The sequence below is a fragment of the Misgurnus anguillicaudatus genome, chromosome 15, assembly GCF_027580225.2.
Source record: "Misgurnus anguillicaudatus chromosome 15, ASM2758022v2, whole genome shotgun sequence".
NCBI lineage: Eukaryota > Metazoa > Chordata > Actinopteri > Cypriniformes > Cobitidae > Misgurnus > Misgurnus anguillicaudatus.
In genome coordinates this window covers 33,244,047-33,262,565 of record NC_073351.2, presented here as the reverse complement: position 1 = coordinate 33,262,565, position 18,519 = coordinate 33,244,047, and the positions used below count along the sequence as shown (strand labels likewise).

Genomic DNA, 18,519 nt, shown 5'->3' with positions numbered 1-18,519 from the left:
GGGCGCAACTATAATGACCAACGCAATCAACTTTCCTAAAATATTGGTTTAGCAAACAATTTTTTTTTAATAATATGTTCCACAGGCATTCCAAATAAACATGTTAAAAATTCTCTTCCTTGTACCACACGGGCTCTTGATGTCTCTCTTATCAGAAACAATTGCAGCCATTTCAAGCGCAAAGTAATTAAAGACATGATTTTTTCGGCGTTAAATAATAACACATGCGCAAACATTAGTAAATCACGTTGCGTGAATCATTTAAATAATCTCCCCCCAAAAACTCATATAAATGCATATGCAATAAGGTCAGTCCCAAAAATAACTGGAGCAGACCACACCTTTCCAGTGCTAATTATCCACTGCACGTCTTTAGTAAATCCTGACCGTCATTATTTAAAGACAAAATGATGGTGCAAGCTGTTAGTAAATCTGGCCCCAAGGACTCTAAACGAGGCATAAAGGGTCTTATCTAATGAAACGATTGTCATTTTTGGCAAGAAAAATAAAAAATATGCACTTTTAAACCACAACTTCTCGTCTTCCTCCGGTCCTGTGACATACCAGCGCGACCTCACGTAATACGTCATCACGTCAAGAGGTCACGGATGACGTATGCGGAACTACGCCCTAGTGTTTACCAGTGTGGAGAAAGAGGACCATTCCGACATTGTTGAATGTCGAATGATTAAATCATGTCCTTGTGTCAGTTTATTGTTTAAAATAGTCCGCAAATGTGCGTTTCATATATGTAACACGTGACCTTTCGACGTTATTACGCAATTATGTGAGGTCCCGCTGGCTCGTCACACAGCCAGAGGAAGAAGAGAAGTTGTGGTTTAAAAGTGCGTATTTTTTATTTTTCTTGCGAAAAATGACAATTGTTTCGCTAGATAAGACCCTAATGCCTCGTTTAGGATTGTTTAGAGTCCTTTGAAACTGCAATTTTAAACTGCATTAAAACTGTTAAGTGTTGGGGTCCATTAAAGTCCATTAAAATTAAAAAAATCCTGGAATATTTTCCTCAACAAACATAATTTCTTCTCGACTGAACGAAGACAGACATCAACATTTGGTGGTGAGTAAATTATCTGGATTTTTTTTTTAATGGACTAATCCTTTAAATCTAATAAAATCATCTGCATAGCAATTCTGCTTTCGGCTAAGTTTCTGACCCTTCAATTAAAGGAATAGTCAATTTTCTTAAAAGAAAAATCCAGATAATTTACTCACCACCATGTCATCCAAAATGTTGATGTCTTTCTTGGTTCAGTCCAGAAGAAATTATGTTTTTGAGGAAAACATTGCAGGATTTTTCTCATTTTAATGGACTTAAATAGAGCCCAACACTTAATACTTAACACTTAACAGTTTTTTTCAATGGAGTTTCAAAGGACTATAAACAATCCCAAACGAGGCATAAGGGTCTTATCTAGCGAAACGATTGTCATTTTTGACAATAAAAATAAAAATATGCCATTTTAAACCACAACTTTTCATCTAGGTCCGGTCCAGCGCGACCTGACGTAAATGCGTAGTGACGTAGGGAGGTCACGTGCTACATATATAAAACGCACATTTGCGGACCATTTTAAACAATAAACTGACACAAAGACATTAATTAGTATCAGTTGACATACAACAACGTAGGAACGGTCCTCTTTTTCCACACTTGTAAACACTGGGGCAGAGTTTTGCGTTCGTCCTCTGTGACCTCTTGATGTCATGACGTATTGCGTGAGGTCGCTGGCGCTTTCAAAACCGGACCTAGACGAGAAATTGTGGTTTAAAAGTGTATATTTGTTATTTTTCTTGTCAAAAATGACAATCATTTTGCTAGATAAGACCTTTATGCCTCGTTTGGGATCATTTATAGTCCTTTGAAACTCTTTAACTGTTAAGTGTTGAGTAAGTATTAAATGTTGGTGTCTATTAAAGTCCATTAAAATGAGAAAAATCCTGCAATGTTTTCCTCAAAAAACATAATTTCTTCTCGACTGAACAAAGAAAGACATCAACATTTTGGATGACATGGTGGTGAGTAAATTATCTGGATTTTTCTTTTAAGAAAATTGACTATTCCTTTAAATATGGACCTTCGCTCACATACCTAGATTTAGGATTATACATATATTGCACACTTAAACTAACCAAGCCTACAGGGAAATCCTACAGTTGCCACTTTTTACATCAGTACACATCTGTTGCCTAGTGCAACAACACATCAAACTCCAACACCGAATCTCCCAATGGTTTTCTCCTCCCACTTTTCTCAAAACTCATCCAGAGGTTCAAAACATGTGTGGCAGAATCAATAAAGTCCCCAACTGAATGAGTTTTTTTGCCCCGTGGGGCCATAGAGGCGGGTGGTGTTGGCAGGGAACTAGAAAGCGGCACAGAAAGAGAAGGTTGAGAGGAGAGTGTTCATTTAGTTGCTGATAACTGTCGAGAGATTCGCACCGCAACCAGACAACACTTATTTGTTCCCCAGCCAGAAGAAGACCGAATCATGGGATCTGAAATCGAGCTGACCTTCACCGAAGACCTCCAGCTTACGGAGGTCATGCGTCTGCGTGTGCAGTCGCTGCAGCAGAAGGGTCAGAAAAGACAGGACGGGGAGAGGTTGCTTCTTCCTCACGAGGCCGTCTACCGCCTCGAATTCGACGAGCAGGAGTTGACGTTCTCACACTGGAACGTAACCTTGCGAGGAACCGGCCGTCTCACGGTCACGGGCATCTCTCAGCTATGGACGCCCGACCTGACCAACCTGATGACCAGGCAACTGCTGGAACCCATCGGACAGTTCTGGAGGAACGCTGGGGATCCGGAGGATTCGCCCATTAAATGTCTCGAGGCGGACATCCAAGAGTTTGGAGAGAGGATAGCGGAGATGGCGCAGGTGCGGAAAGTGATGTACTTCCTGTTTGCCTACAAGGAAGGGGCTGAAAAAGACAAGATCTCCTGCTCTTTGGTCTTCAACAAAAAGGAGTGACAATTAGATTCCTAAAAGTCTAGCTTCTTTCTATAATGGTCAGTCACATCTATTTTCTTCTACCAACTAATGAAAACCTTTAATGTGTATTCACTTTTTAATGTGTGCTTGATGTACCATTTTCATTAGTTGTTCTCTAGTCCAGGAAAAATCAATTTAATGACATTTACTGTTAGTCATGCAAACAGATAAACTTTAGACACAACTTTCCTGCTATGTCATTATGATACTTTATGATATGCAAATTCAAAAATGTATTTCTCTTACAGTGAAATAAACACTTTTTGTCAATCACTCCAATTATGCATTTGTGTGTTTTGTACCGTGGACACAAACAATGCATCTGACTGGAAGGTCAACTGAGACAAAAGCGAGCCCTGGTATAGCAACCACGAAATAGGATCAATATTGATGTCAATATTGCCTTTGGGCAAACACCACACCACTTTACTTCTTTCACCGTCCTAAATGAACATTTTCACAAAACATGATGCAATGCATTGTGGGATTGCACTGTGAAAGCTCAAATATGACCAATAGAAGTTTTTTTTATATATAATTTGGTCTTTAGATCATCTTAAAATGCTATGTATGGCAGCTCAGACGGTTTTGGAGCGAAGCATAAGTGTGTATGTGTTTCTGACGGGGGTCTTTTGGGGAGTGCAGGAACAGAGGAGGACGCTAATGAGACCTCGAGAGAAAACAACCTGTCTGGTAGAGAGAGACAAGGTACATACACATGAGAGCCGCAGTGTTGTGAACACTGCATGGAGTGTAGCGATGCACGCGTACCGTGATACTGAGACAGATGGATCATCTCGAGAGATTTTTTGATCAGAAACAGAACTCTGAGAACTCTTACAAAAAACTTTTTTTGAACAAAAAAGGGGTCTCATGGGATTGATGTGTGGTGTCCATGATTGTGTGTTGTGTGTGGACACAAATGAAAATCGAGGTGAAATCCCAAGCCTCCAATTAGACAGACCCTCCGATCTCATTCTCTCTCTCTTAACAACAACACATGCTAATAACATTCATGTGTTAACTAAGAACATCCCACAGCACTACTTGTAGTGATTACTATACTAACAAATGCTGCTTAATAAGGTCTGGGTTACATTACTATGATACATTACACAAGAGAAATCCTGATGCTACTGTACTAACACCAAACAAATCTAAGATGTGAAATATTTTATATATAATAAACTGGCCGGGAATTAATGAAAAGTTCACCCATGATATGCAAAATGATTGGTTGTCTCCTTAGCCAATCAAATTCCCTTAAAGTTCATGTCGCCCTAAATAGATTCATTAAAGGTCACCTATTATGCCCATTTCAATAAGATGAGTAAGGTGGTGCCAAACCCTGACAAAAGATATTTTGGCACAACCTTACATATGTAAAATAAGATGAGTCCTCAATGTGTCTGTAAAGTTTCAGCTCAAAATATCCCACATATCATTTTTTCATCATTTCATCATAAAATGCCACTATTTGGGTGGAAGCAAAAATGCGATGTATCTTCAAATGCAAATGATGGTGTCTGTTTTAATGAGGTTTTGATGCTCTTTACGCTCTATTAAACCTTAACCATGGTTTCCCACAGCACTTTTCACTTTTCAGTTTGAGCGGCCCACCTAAGCTGGGAAACCCTACCACCTTAATTATTTGGGTGGAAGCAAAAATGCGATGTATCTTCAAATGCAAATGATGGTGTCTGTTTTAATGAGGTTTTGATGCTCTTTACGCTCTATTAAACCTTAACCATGGTTTCCCACAGCACTTTTCAGTTTTCAGTTTGAGCGGCCCACCTAAGCTGGGAAACCCTACCACCTTAATTATTTGGGTGGAAGCAAAAATGCGATGTATCTTCAAATGCAAATGATGGTGTCTGTTTTAATGAGGTTTTGATGCTCTTTACGCTCTATTAAACCTTAACCATGGTTTCCCACAGCACTTTTCACTTTTCAGTTTGAGCGGCCCACCTAAGCTGGGAAACCCTACCACCTTAATTATTTGGGTGGAAGCAAAAATGTGATGTATCTTCAAATGCAAATGATGGTGTCTGTTTTAATGAGGTTTTGATGCTCTTTACGCTCTATTAAACCTTAACCATGGTTTCCCACAGCACTTTTCACTTTTCAGTTTGAGCGGCCCACCTAAGCTGGGAAACCCTACCACCTTAATTATTTGGGTGGAAGCAAAAATGCGATGTATCTTCAAATGCAAATGATGGTGTCTGTTTTAATGAGGTTTTGATGCTCTTTACGCTCTATTAAACCTTAACCATGGTTTCCCACAGCACTTTTCACTTTTCAGTTTGAGCGGCCCACCTAAGCTGGGAAACCCTACCACCTTAATTATTTGGGTGGAAGCAAAAATGTGATGTATCTTCAAATGCAAATGATGGTGTCTGTTTTAATGAGGTTTTGATGCTCTTTACGCTCTATTAAACCTTAACCATGGTTTCCCACAGCACTTTTCACTTTTCAGTTTGAGCGGCCCACCTAAGCTGGGAAACCCTACCACCTTAATTATTTGGGTGGAAGCAAAAATGCGATGTATCTTCAAATGCAAATGATGGTGTCTGTTTTAATGAGGTTTTGATGCTCTTTACGCTTTATTAAACCTTAACCATAGTTTCCCACAGCAATTTTCACTTTTCAGTTTGGGCGGCCCACCTCAGCTGGGAAACCCTACCACCTTTACTATTTGGGTGGAAGCAAAAATGCGATGTATCTTCAAATGCAAATGATGGTGTCTGTTTTAATGAGGTTTTGATGCTCTTTACGCTCTATTAAACCTTAACCATGGTTTCCCGCAGCACTTTTCAGTTCGGGCGGCCCACCTAAGCTGGGAAACCCTACCACCTTAACTAGGTCGTCCAAAAAAAATTTGCTGCACCAAAGGCCGTCAAGTGCATGTCGGAAAATAGTGTGGACCCGTTTCACACTGCGAGCAGGCACGCGCACCACATGGCCGAAACGAAAGACATGGTCCGTCACTGGAGGATAACTAGCCAGTTGATAAAACATTTAATTCATTAATAATCTAGTATGTGTTTAGTTTCTGTCATAGTTTCTTCAAAATTGAGTTTTATTTGAGTGTTTTAAATAAAAATATTTTCATCAGGACGCGTACGCCCCGCCCCTTTGATTGCCATGCAAGGGCGTGGTGAGCTTGATCCTGCTTACGTCACATTGTACCGCTTAAGTCACGTAGTACCGCAACATCCAATAGGAAAATTCAATTGCAGTAGCCACCGTTCAACCTGAAGAGGGCAGCACGTTTTTACCATACTGTAAAAAAATATTGACATAGTGTCATCGTCATCGACATCGTTTGTAAAGATCGTTTTTGAAGCTAAAAGTAGGCGTACCTGCCGTCGCCATCTTGGCTGCGCATCACCGCAAATCACTTGCGGATAACCGTAAACGAGTAAAGAGGCGGGATATGGGTGAAGCTGAGGTGGTTGGTTGCTCAAACCACGCCCGCCTAGCTCGATTCTCGTGGCAGCAGTGGCAGTTCACCCCTCACTCAAGTGGCCACGCTCTTAATTATGCCGAAGTTTAAAGCTTAATATAATTTAAACGAATGAGTTTAAAAAAAATTCACCCACTCACAGTTGTCATGAAGGGCAAAATTAGCTATACAGACCAAAAACACTTTTTGTACCAATGCACAGTGTGTTTGCTGCTACGACCTGCGTACCGGTATTTGTTTAAGAATAACGCTTGCTGTCTGATGACGTTGCGCTAACGTGAGCCTACGCTTATAGGTGTCGTCATCATCGTACAGTCTACATGCTTGTGTCGTACCCATTCATTTGTTATGAATGGATTATTTTACATTACTCCATTACATTACATTACTCAATTACATTACATCTGACACATTATTTTACAGTAACGGAATATACAATCATACCGCCCAGCCCTACTTCTGACTAACATATCCTGGTGACTCACATGTTTATCCTCACTGGCTATTTACTTTCCTGGACATTCAGTATATTCATTAACTAAACAAATGATAAGGAGGGACACTGCTGATAACTCAGAATTAAACACACATCTTTAGATGTTACTCTTTAACAGTGACAAACCCCTAAAAAAATGCACTATAGTAGTCAAAGTTTCAAGGTAACTGCATTTTATTTCTCGCAATGACCACATTACCAAAAATTAAGCCGTGACATTTATTATTTTAGTATTTAAAAATAATCAAGCCATAGTTTACTACTCAATTTGTAGTATAGGGATGGAGTATAACATATTTATATTAGTTAAGATGAACTTACTTTTTGCCATAGTGGTTCTCTAGAGGCCAGACTGGAGCACGCTGCCACAAACCAGCAGTTTCCCAGCTGTCCCTGGTTTAGGTCATGGGCACTGATTCCATTCACAAACAAGTGTGGATCACTACAGAGCTCCTGTTGCAAAAGACAAAACATACCCATGATATTCTGTTTCATGCACATTCACATTTAAACATACACTGTAAAAAAAATCTGTAGAAAATACAGTATTACTGGGTATTACTGGCAACTAGCTGCCAGTAACTTACTGTAGATTTTACATTTATGTTATTTACTGGCAACAGTTTGTTCAAAGTTAAATGAACATGAAACATTTTCAGTTCTATAGTAAGTTACTGGCAACCAGCTGCATAATTACAGCAATTTTTTTACATTGATATTAATCAGGATTCAGCTACAAAAAGACCTTACGGCTGTGTGCCATGCATGTCTACCTGTTCTTGATTAACCTGTTTAGCCAAGATGACTCAACATGATTTTGCTAAAGCAACTGCTTACTTTTCTTATTAAGGCCAGCGCAACTACTCCTCTAATGTTTTACAAAGGCGGCATTGCTTCCAAATACAGTGTGAAACAATGTCTAAAGAAATAGCTGTTTGACTACTAGTTAACATTAATAGTCTCTTCCGGCATTACCTCACTTCCTAATATATGACTTACTAGGGTGGCTATTTGTGCCAATTCCGCCGGACACGTCCCGAACATGTTTTCGGGTTCGTTCTCCGGAAGTCGCGTTGGTCGACCGCATACGTCATCAAGGTTTAATATTTCGGGTTCAATTTCAGAAAAGCAACCGTTACATTTCAAGGTAAGAATGGAACTACGATTGTATGTCTTAAAATAAATAAATCTTAATTTTCTAATGTATTTTAAATGAAATGTGAGAACCTCAATTACGTATGCGGTCGAGGCAACGCGACTTCCGGAGAACGCACCCGAAAACATGTTCGGGACGTGTCCGGCGAAACTGGCACGAATGGCCACCCTATGACTTACCATCATTCTCTTTTCATTTTTTTCTTGATATCTATCTATAAATTTTTACAAAAAAAAATACTAACCAACCCTTGGCTATATATACGGTGTTTTAAAAATGTATTTTAGGGGCAACAAATAAATTCCTAATTTTACAACCCATATGGAAAAAAAAATTTCCTCACCAAAATAAGAAAGTTTTTACAAAATGTGTAAAGTATGTATAAGTATGTATAAAATATGTATTAAAGATTTTTTTGCAGTTGAACAGTTTAAATTTAATTTTAACCTTTTCAAACCTGTTATGTTTACAGGTTTGCAACATAAAAAGTTTTTCTTTCAATGCGATGTTAATATAAATGCTTTAAAAGATATTTATTTTGTAAACATATTTCAGCACATATATTATTTGGCCATTTTTTGTATATTTTTAAATATATTTAAAATTTTATTAGAATTTTTTCTGTTTGAAAAAAAGTGTTGTGACTTCATGTTGACCTTAAAGGGACACTCTACTTTTTTTAAAATATGCTAATTTTCGGGCTGTCCTGGAGTTAAACATTTATTTTTTACCGTTTTGGAATCCATTCAGATGATCTCCGGGTCTGGCGGTACCACTTTTAGCATAGCTTAGCATAATCCATTGAATCTGATTAGACCATTAGCATCGTGTCTAAAAGTAACCAAAGAGTTCCGATATTTTTCTTTTTTTTTTCCATTTTTCCTACTTGGTAACTTTCAATAGCAGGGGACTATTTTCGGGCACTGCGAAATATCATTGCGCCTGCTTCAGCCATGTTACGGCAGCAAAGTCCTTGATTATTACGCCAAAATGAGAATATAGTTCCTAGACACATCTGCCTGGAAAATCACAACTTTTAATTTTCGGTCGGTATTAGTACACAATGTATCTACAGAAGATTCAAGTTTTAAATAATAAAAATATTGAAACTCTTTGGTTATTTTTTAGGTGCGATGCTAATGGTCTAATCAGATTCAATGGATTATGCTAAGCTATGCTAAAAGTGGTACCGCCAGACCCGGAGATCGGCTGAATGGATTTCAAAACAGTAGAAATCAAATGTTTAACTCTAGAGGAGTTGGAAAATGAGCATATTTTTAAAAAAGGTGGAGTGTCCCTTTAACAAAGAAACAAATAAGATACAATTTAACACTTGGCACATCATGACATTCAGGAAAGATCCTAAAGAAAACAACAGCAAGACATTTCATAAAAATTTCTATCACAACACGGGACTAAGCTAACAAAACACACTTCTGGTTCAGCTAACACTATAAATCATGCCTTTCGTGATATTGTTTTATGGAGATATAAAAATTCAACATTCCTCTTATCTACATTATGCTCACATGCCTGGACAAGGCCTAAACACACGATGGCATTTAAGGGACATTGCGGTGGGTGTGTTATGATTATGTACTGTTGCAATGCTCCCTTAGTGCAAACATACTGCTCTGTGGGACCTGTTTGTTAAAGCTTTCATGTGTAAGAGGATTAAACCAACACCAAACCCTAAGCATTAAACTCTGGTGTGTAATTGTTGCAGAACAAACCAAAACAAAGCAAATCTCACAGATTTAGACAGAAGAAACAGATAATCTACATCTATGGCAAACACCCAGATAACTTTAGCAAATTGTAGGTTTGCATGAGCAAATACTGGGAAAGTTCTCAGGCTTTGCTAGACAGAAAATAAGCACTCACATTTACCTCAGAATAAGTATTGTTTTCTATTAGTCGCACCAACACAAGTATTAAAAATGTATTTAAATACATCTAGAAAAATCACACACATGCATTACAACTACATACTATACATAGAAACAACTCAACTGTAATAAACTAAAACAACATGGATTAAAAACATCCCAGCATGCACCTGATGGAGCTGGGTTGGAAAAATGACCAGAGGGTACAGAGCAAAGATATCAAATATAAATTTACATATAAATAAATCATTTTTCATTTAAAGGAACAGTATGTAGGATTGTGGCTAAAACTGGTACTGCAATCACCCAACTGGTGGCCAATACACAAAATGTCAACATAAACATCAGTTGAGGGCTGCAACTCCACATTTTAAATGACAATATCCTGGCCAGACCACTGTTGTCAGTGATATAAGTATTTGAAATGAAAATGATTTCTTAATGTCTAGTGACATATCAGGGCCATTTTATGATTAATTGATATAAATTTCTTACATACTGCTCCTTTAACATTTTAAGTCATTGCAAATTCCTACAAATTGGTATTATCTCACAGTTTTCTTAATAGTTCCTCACTTTTCTATTAATATAAAATAGGAAAAACTATATTAAATATACTCAATTATGTATTATATGTAAAATAGATTTTTGGCAGATGATTTAACAAGGCACAGTTTGTTTAAGTCCGGGTAAAGTCCGATATTAATTGTGTTCTCAGTTTTTGGCCCCACAGAAAAATATGATATTAATCACCTAGATCATTTTAAATGATTTTATTACACGGCTCTCTGGAATGTTTGATTCTGATTGGTCAGTTGAGACATTTGCAGGTTCATTCTTTTCAAATAATAACCGCTCCAAAGTAATAACGCATAGCCGGTGCTACTTGTATGTTTTAAATCCCTCCGCGCCAACAAAGATTACTGTTTGGCGCCATCTTGTGAAAAACACAGGACAACCACAATTAAGAATGGAAAATTTTGACGTTCATTTTAACATGTACGGAAAAAACAAAACATTTAAACAGTGGATAGAAGAAAGAACGACGACAAGACACAGAGAGCTTACTGAGACTGAACTTGACAAAATAGAGCATGACAGCTACGAAGACAACACACAAAAAAATACAGAATGGGCATTAAAACTTCTCAAAGACTGGCTAAAAGAGAAAAAATAGAGATAGACAAGTATGAAGCAGAGGATCTTAATAAGGTATTACGATCATTTTATGCATCTGTGCAAAGTTTCGCAGAAGGATAAAAATGTTAATTTAAAACAAATATGCCAATAAAATGTTTCAAATTCATATTCATGTCCAGTTTTTTTTCTTATGTGGCAAGTAGCCGTGTAATAAGCGGGATAATGTAGAGGCAGCCGGTAGTTATCGGGTAAATAAGCCCCTTCAGTGTGATATAAGACCCTCCTTACATAAAAACTGCCAAATACATTAAATAAATTATCAAAATCTTGGATTCTCTGCTCTCAAACACTGGGGGCGTGTCGGTGCTGAGACCACAAAAGTGTCCTCTCTCTACTTTAAAATACCGATGCAACCTGATTGGATGGATGCTCGTAATTGTGTTAGAGGAGGGGCCATGCTCGGTGACTTAAGGCCTAGTCCACATGGACATGGGAATTTTTATAACCAGAGTTTTTCCTCCACAAAAATCCCATCCACACATCGGTTTATAAGAAATCTCCGTCCATATGAAAAAGCAAAAACACGCTATCAAGAGCATGCCACAGCAGTAGGTGGCGATATAACCCAAATTGTAAAGCCACCTTGGCCAATCAGTAGCCTAACAAAAAGTTATTACTGGTTCCGGTAGCTAAACAACATGACGCACAGAGGAATAAGGAGATTTGGGCTACGTCCGCCATTGCACAGAATCGTCAAAAAGTAGTCAGCAGCGCACAATCTGATGTTAAACACAGCGGATAACGGCGCACACTCTGACGTCGCAAGGCAAAAACCCCTGTCTACACGACAACACTGCAACCGGCGTTTCTTAAAATCATCACCATGGCAGGGGTTTTCAAAAATGCTCGGTTATAAAAATACCCATGTCTGTGTGGACTAGGCCTAAGTGCGTCATCAAGCCACCGTTATAGCCCCGCCCAAATAATCCTACACATGTGGAAAAACTATTTCACGGTATAACTCCACAATTTAGTACTACATAGTTCACAGTCTTTGTAACGTTTCAGCAATACATTTATATTGTGTTAAAAACAATTCTCTGAAATGACTTTAAGGATGTCCTGTAAATGATTAAAATCAAATGACATGCCAAAGAAACTGATTTATGAATCATCAAACACAAAGTCTTTAGTTATTACAGCAACAGGAAATATTCCTATACACAAACCTCTTTACTTAACAATAACGGTTACAATGATATGCTAAATATAATCCTGGCAAACCACTGAGTACAGCATGTGACTGCATGGAGTATTGTTTTAAAATATAAACACATTTATCTGCCATGAATCGGGATGCGTAAGTTACATGTAGTGTCCAGTTACACAAGCCCTTCCATAAACACAAATCTCAGATATGAACCAACCCTGTTCCTGGAGATTTACCATCCTGCATATTTTTGATTCAACCTTGCTTAAGCACACCTGCCTCTAATTTTTAGGAAGCTGTAAAAAGCTTGATTAGCAGGTTCAGGCGTGTTTGATTGGGGATGGAGGTGAACTCCAAGAAAGTGGATCTCCAGGAACAGGGTTGGTGATCAATGGTCTAGGTTATTTATGCCAAAAAAGGTTAAAGGAGCCATAAAGTTTACTTCTACTAACTGAACTGTATTATTGATTACATAAGTACGCTGATTATCAAGTCTTTAGATAAATTTATCTTGTAATAATGGTGTTTTGCAACAGCAAACTTTACTATTACGATCACATCACCCCCTACCCTATCAATTATGAAAAAAGCAACAACCGACTCGAAAAAATCGGAATCTAAGGGAGCATGCACACCAAGGCGTATGTTTTCAATTGTTTCTAAAGTACATATATATATATATATATATACTTTTTTCAGTTACTGCCAAAATCAGTATTATATCAGGTCAGTATTAAAAAGTAAATTCTTAATTTTACCAAAATCCAATATCCGCCGTGTTATTCTATCATCTTTTCTCCCTTTTCCCCCAAAACGCGATAAACGCCAGTCCTCCTTTTCTACAGAATGCAATAAATCCGCTCCACAAATCACAGAGCAGCATTCCACGCATTGTAAACAAACAATGGCGGCTCGTTGAGTACACGAAATCCTAGTTTTCCTCATCTACTTTGTACTTCGTGATCAACAAACAAACAAAAACAAAATAATACTTTAATGGCATTAATAAAATTTATGGTGGTTTTCTGTGATGGGAAGAAACGTAATCAACATCTAATAATTTATGGGAGAGGCACTCAGGAGACGGTTGTTCTCCCGACAGCATCAAGCTTCTGTCATGCTAACACATTGACCCCTAGGGGATCTTATGAAAAACTTTTCATAATTTTACTCAAAGTCAACGAAAATCGAGCAGGACCAAAACATTTTACAGCTAATCGCTGTGAAAAATGTTAAACGACGATGACACAACGTCCCAAGTATAACCGCAGCAATGACTATATGACAAAGTAAGTGTTTTGGCCATTAATGTTTATTTTTTAATTAGTGTATACCACTGCTCAACTAAATGAATATAACATGGCAAAGATGAATGCACATTTATATATTGATTCAATAGATTTATTGCATTTTGTGGGAAAAAATAATCCGTTTTTATAATAAATCTTTGAAAATCAAATGATGGATTTGAATTTTTAATGTTATCATAACCTAAAGATGCTATGTGAAAGTTTGTAACAGAAAATAGTGGTTTTCATCTTTTCACTTTCTTGGTATAGAAAACACGTTTTTACCGAAATTAGTAAAAATGGATTTGTGGTGTTTTGAAACCAAACTCTTCATATATTCATACGCATCATGTAACGACTGATAAACAAAGCAGAAGCTAAAAAAAAGCTGGCAAGCGCCTACAGTTGGCGTCCGCCTGGCATTTTCAGTCGCATTTAAACGCTTTGGTGTACAAGGCCCTTAAAAATCTGCAGTTGGTTCTTTAAATGTCCGTCCTTGACAGTTCATTACCTTTGGTCTCTTCCATGTGACTTTTCCGATGCGGTTTGCTCCATAGAAGAGGGATTGGTCCACTGGGGGGAAGAGGGGGTCTTCAAACAGACTTTTGTTCTGCTGGCACTCTTTCCTCAGGGCTGCAAACTGCTGCCCTTCATAAGGCTTTACTGAAGAGAACATAATTCAGTCTGCCAATGATACACAAACAACATAATGCAGGACTGTTTTGAGACTATTTTAACACAATGCTAATTCAACATGCATTTTCTCTGTGTATGCAAGTAAACATTTAATGAGAAATAAAAAATATGTTTTGTATGAACTGTATGAATGTTTTACATTGCATTAATATTTACATTCATGATGCACATGAGCATCGTGCCAGCATTAAAAGGGACATTTCAATTTTTTTATTGAATCTGATTAGAGCATTAGCATCGCGCTAAAAAATAACCAAAGAGTTTCAATATTTTTCCTATTTAAAACTTGACTCTTTTGTAGATACAATGTGTACTAAGACTGTCAGAAAATTTTAAGTTGTGATTTTCTAGGCAGATATGGCTAGGAACTATACTCTCATTCGGGCGTAATAATCAAGGACTTTGCTGATGTAACATGGCTGAAGCAGGCCCTATGATATTTCGCAGTGCCCGAAAATAGTCCCCTTGGTTACTTTCCGTCGGTCTTAGTACACAATGTAACCACAGAAGAGTCAAGCCTCAAATAGGAAAAATATCGAAACTCTTTGGTTATTTTTTTTGCGCGATGCTAATGGTCTAATCAGATTCAATGGATCGTGCTAAGCTATGCTAAAAGTGTTAGCGCCAGACCCGGATATCAGCTGAATGGATTCCAAGAAACGGCAAGAATCAAATGTTCAACTCCAGGGGAGCTGGAAAATGAGCATTTCTTTTTAAAGTGAAATGTCCGTTTAAACTGTCAAAGCATAAAATTGAATATGAAGGGTTTGGTTATATGAATTTATACCACGGGGTTGTCGAATGCTTTATTCTGATTGAGAACTGTTCCACGTGTATGCATTATTTTTCGATAAACGCACACCTGACCTGTCAATTGTCTTAAACTTACCACTAGGGCAATGTTTTTAGTATTCGTGGTAAAAGCAGAATAATTTGAATTATTTAAAAATAATGCACACCCGTGGTGCATCATGCCGCATTACCACCTTGGGTGTGCTTTATGTTCGAATAATTCAACGGCCCGTCGTCAATTATTCCTTACATGAAATCCATTACTGGCCCATCTTTGGTTTACTGTTAGGAATCTTTAAGGATAAAAAAGTCTAATGGCGACTTATGGTCACCAAGCACATAAGGAAGGTTTCAAGATTTATATTTCTGTAATATATCTTTGCTTAGCATTTTCGCTTCAGGGGTCATCCTGCAGAACAGACTCTCACATCACCCTACAGCAACGAATGCATTACACACACTGTTAGGAGTCTGTTACACAGAAAAGATCAATACAGAGCTCAGCGTAATGTACTTAGGAGACCACATACTCACAGACCTGACTATACACTATTACCCTGAGAAAGCAACATCAGATCCTGAGATTTTAAGACAAAGGCATATTTCACAATATATGAATTTTCATTATAGATGAAGAAAAGGAATGAGTCAGTGACAGCATTGTTTCAAACAGGGCGTGACCCGGGCAGCCATATTGACAAAAATGTATTTGCACATTAACATTGCGGCGACTTTTAAACAACTGGAAGTGAATGTGGTTTTTATTGCATGTTTGAGGTTAGCCCCGGGTCACGCAGGTGTCCTAACAGAGTTCAATTTAATTCTGTTTGATTACATGGTGCTTTTCCACAATGTGCAGTTTTGCAAACCAAAAACTTTACAGAAAGGGAAGTTCACATCACATTAACTATAAACATCTTATGACAACCAGAAAGTGTTGAAAATGGTTACTTTTCATCTTTTGAGCTATTTCAAATAAACACCAATTGGGTTAATATTTTGTTGCAATGTGTAATGCAATGATATTCACATTATTGTACAGGGTTAAATGTACAAATATTTAATTTGTAGACACTTATGTACAAAAAAAAACGTATGTATTTTTGTTTTTGATAAGTGTTGGGAATGTAACAGTGTGATTTGTATGTATGGGTAATGCTACTATGTGAGTGCCCATGTTTGTGATCACTAAATCACAACAAATACCCTTATATCCTTAAAGAGATCAAATGATAGTAACTATAAACCATCCCCAACTTTTAAACAATTATTCAGGCCTAAAAGTCGCAATTTTGCCATCCCATGATATTTGCATTGTTTTATGACTGTGCAAATGTGTAGCTTTAATGTTGATACACAGCTTTGCAATTACAAGGTAACTCCTTCCTTTGAAACCCTGCCAAACATGTTTGTTGTGCATGTTGCGGCAAGCATACACACACACACGCGCGGGCGCGAGCGCACACACACCCACATAATGACAACAAAAAACACTCAATATGTTCAAAAGTGAAAAACAAATACATTTTACTGTCTCACCACATATATTTGGCCGAAATTCGCTGAACAGTCACTAAACATCATTCATTTGAATGTTTGAATTCATTGGATTTACCTGCAAACTTTTCCTGATCGTCAAGCTGGTTCAGTCTGTTTACATGAACGCACAGATGAGAAACAGATGTGTCTTAATCCATATGCACAGACAGATGCATGATTACAGTCGACTTCAATCCTCCAGAGACTCGTGCACATACCAGTGTGTTTCTCTCTCTGTCTATTTCCTTCTCTCGTATATTGTGACTTTCGGTTTAGGGAGGGGCTAACACACACAAACGCACACACGCACGCGTTTCTTTATCAGTGAGGAAACGGGGTTAAACCACATTCACGTTATCACACTGAAAAGCGCTTCTTTATTTTAGTCTAATCTTTATTGTATCTTTATATTATGGTTATATTCATGTAAGATTTTCTCTTATTATTCATATAAGCCCGACAAACAGCCGAGATAAATTAGATTAACACAACATAGATATGGTCACATTTCGTAAGGAACGTAAGTTCAATGCTGCCATCTCGTGGCGTAAATGTTTCATGCGGAATCAGGATAGAAATAGAAATCATGCGAAAAAACGACTTTAGCTGTCCTTTTTTAATTCTTTTTATTGGCTATTTTCTCAATAAAATGGCTAGTAAAGTTGTATTATTATATGACTTGTTATGTTTTCATCGTTGGTCTAGCAAAAAAAATATAGTTTTGAATATGCTAAACACATTTTTGTAGACATGGCTTAATTAAATATATTACTTAATTTGACAATTTAGTTTTAATCTTCATATCAACATATTTTTCATAATGTATTTCAGGGAAACAAATAGCCATACATTTCAAATTTTACAACCCATATGGCAAAATAATAACAATAATAATAATAATAATAATAATTCATAGCCAAAATATAGAAGTTTATAAATATATTTTTTACCATTGAATATATACTTTTAACCTTTTCGAACCTTTTATGTTTACAGGTTTGTAACATAAAGTTTTTCTTTTAGTGTGATGTGAATATAAATGCTATAAAATATATTTATTTTTTAAATATATTTCAAAATCTACAAACAAATGACCAAAAAATAAATTTTTGAAAACACATTTCTAAATATATTTCAGCAAATATATTTTTGGCCATTTTTTGTAGATTTTATTATTTAAAATTATATTTGTAAATATAGTTGTTGGGGTAGTGAATTGTGATGGCTGGATAAGATTAATTATTCATCTAATATTATTTATATATTTAATCGCATATATTTAAATAATAATAATTCTACGAGTACAAATATCTCATCTGAGATACATATTAAGATTTAAATGTTCGGTTAAAAATTTATATTATTAGCAACAGTGACTATTTTACCTCATTGATTATGAATCATTTTCCCTCAGCTGATTGGATAAACTCGCGGGTCATGTGATGCGTAACATCCCTTGACGAAGTTGGTCGAAATAATAATATAATACATATACACATATTTATATAAATATGTAAGGATTAAAGAAGTTTAACACAATAAATGTTACATGCTTGATAAAATAAATAAAAATCATTACATTTGGTTACAAATGTATAAGAATATAAGAGCGAATGCTGATTTATGCATTGGCTTAAAGGGGACATGAAAATCTGACTTTGCATGTTTAAGTGCTATAATTGGGTCCCCAGTGCTTCTATTAACCTAGAAAATGTGTAAAAGATCAACCCAGTAACTTAAACCATTCTCTGCAAGCATGTGAAAAAGTAGGTCATTGAAATTTGGCTCCCCTTGTGATGTCAGAAGGGGATCTTATTTAATAATACCGTCCCT

At 36.9% G+C, this 18,519-nt stretch overlaps 2 protein-coding genes across 2 annotated transcripts in view; one reads left to right on the top strand and one right to left on the bottom strand.

Moving 5' to 3' along the window:
• Nucleotides 1–16,952, bottom strand: part of capn5a (calpain 5a) — a 53,378-nt gene extending 36,426 nt beyond the window's left edge. Inside the window, exons 1-3 of the mRNA XM_055174368.2 lie at nt 16,763–16,952; nt 14,171–14,343; nt 7,297–7,428 (exon numbers count right to left, since the gene is read on the bottom strand). Of these exons, the coding sequence (XP_055030343.2) occupies nt 7,297–7,428; nt 14,171–14,335 (297 nt within the window). The 5' untranslated portion in view covers nt 14,336–14,343; nt 16,763–16,952. The remainder of the gene's footprint in view (nt 1–7,296; nt 7,429–14,170; nt 14,344–16,762) is intronic.
• On the top strand, nt 2,081–3,292 carry ompa (olfactory marker protein a). Its single transcript, XM_055174369.2, has one exon. It carries the CDS (start codon nt 2,510–2,512, stop codon nt 2,990–2,992), a length of 483 nt encoding a protein of 160 aa, XP_055030344.1. The 5' UTR covers nt 2,081–2,509; the 3' UTR covers nt 2,993–3,292.
• Nucleotides 16,953–18,519: the final 1,567 nt, after the last annotated feature.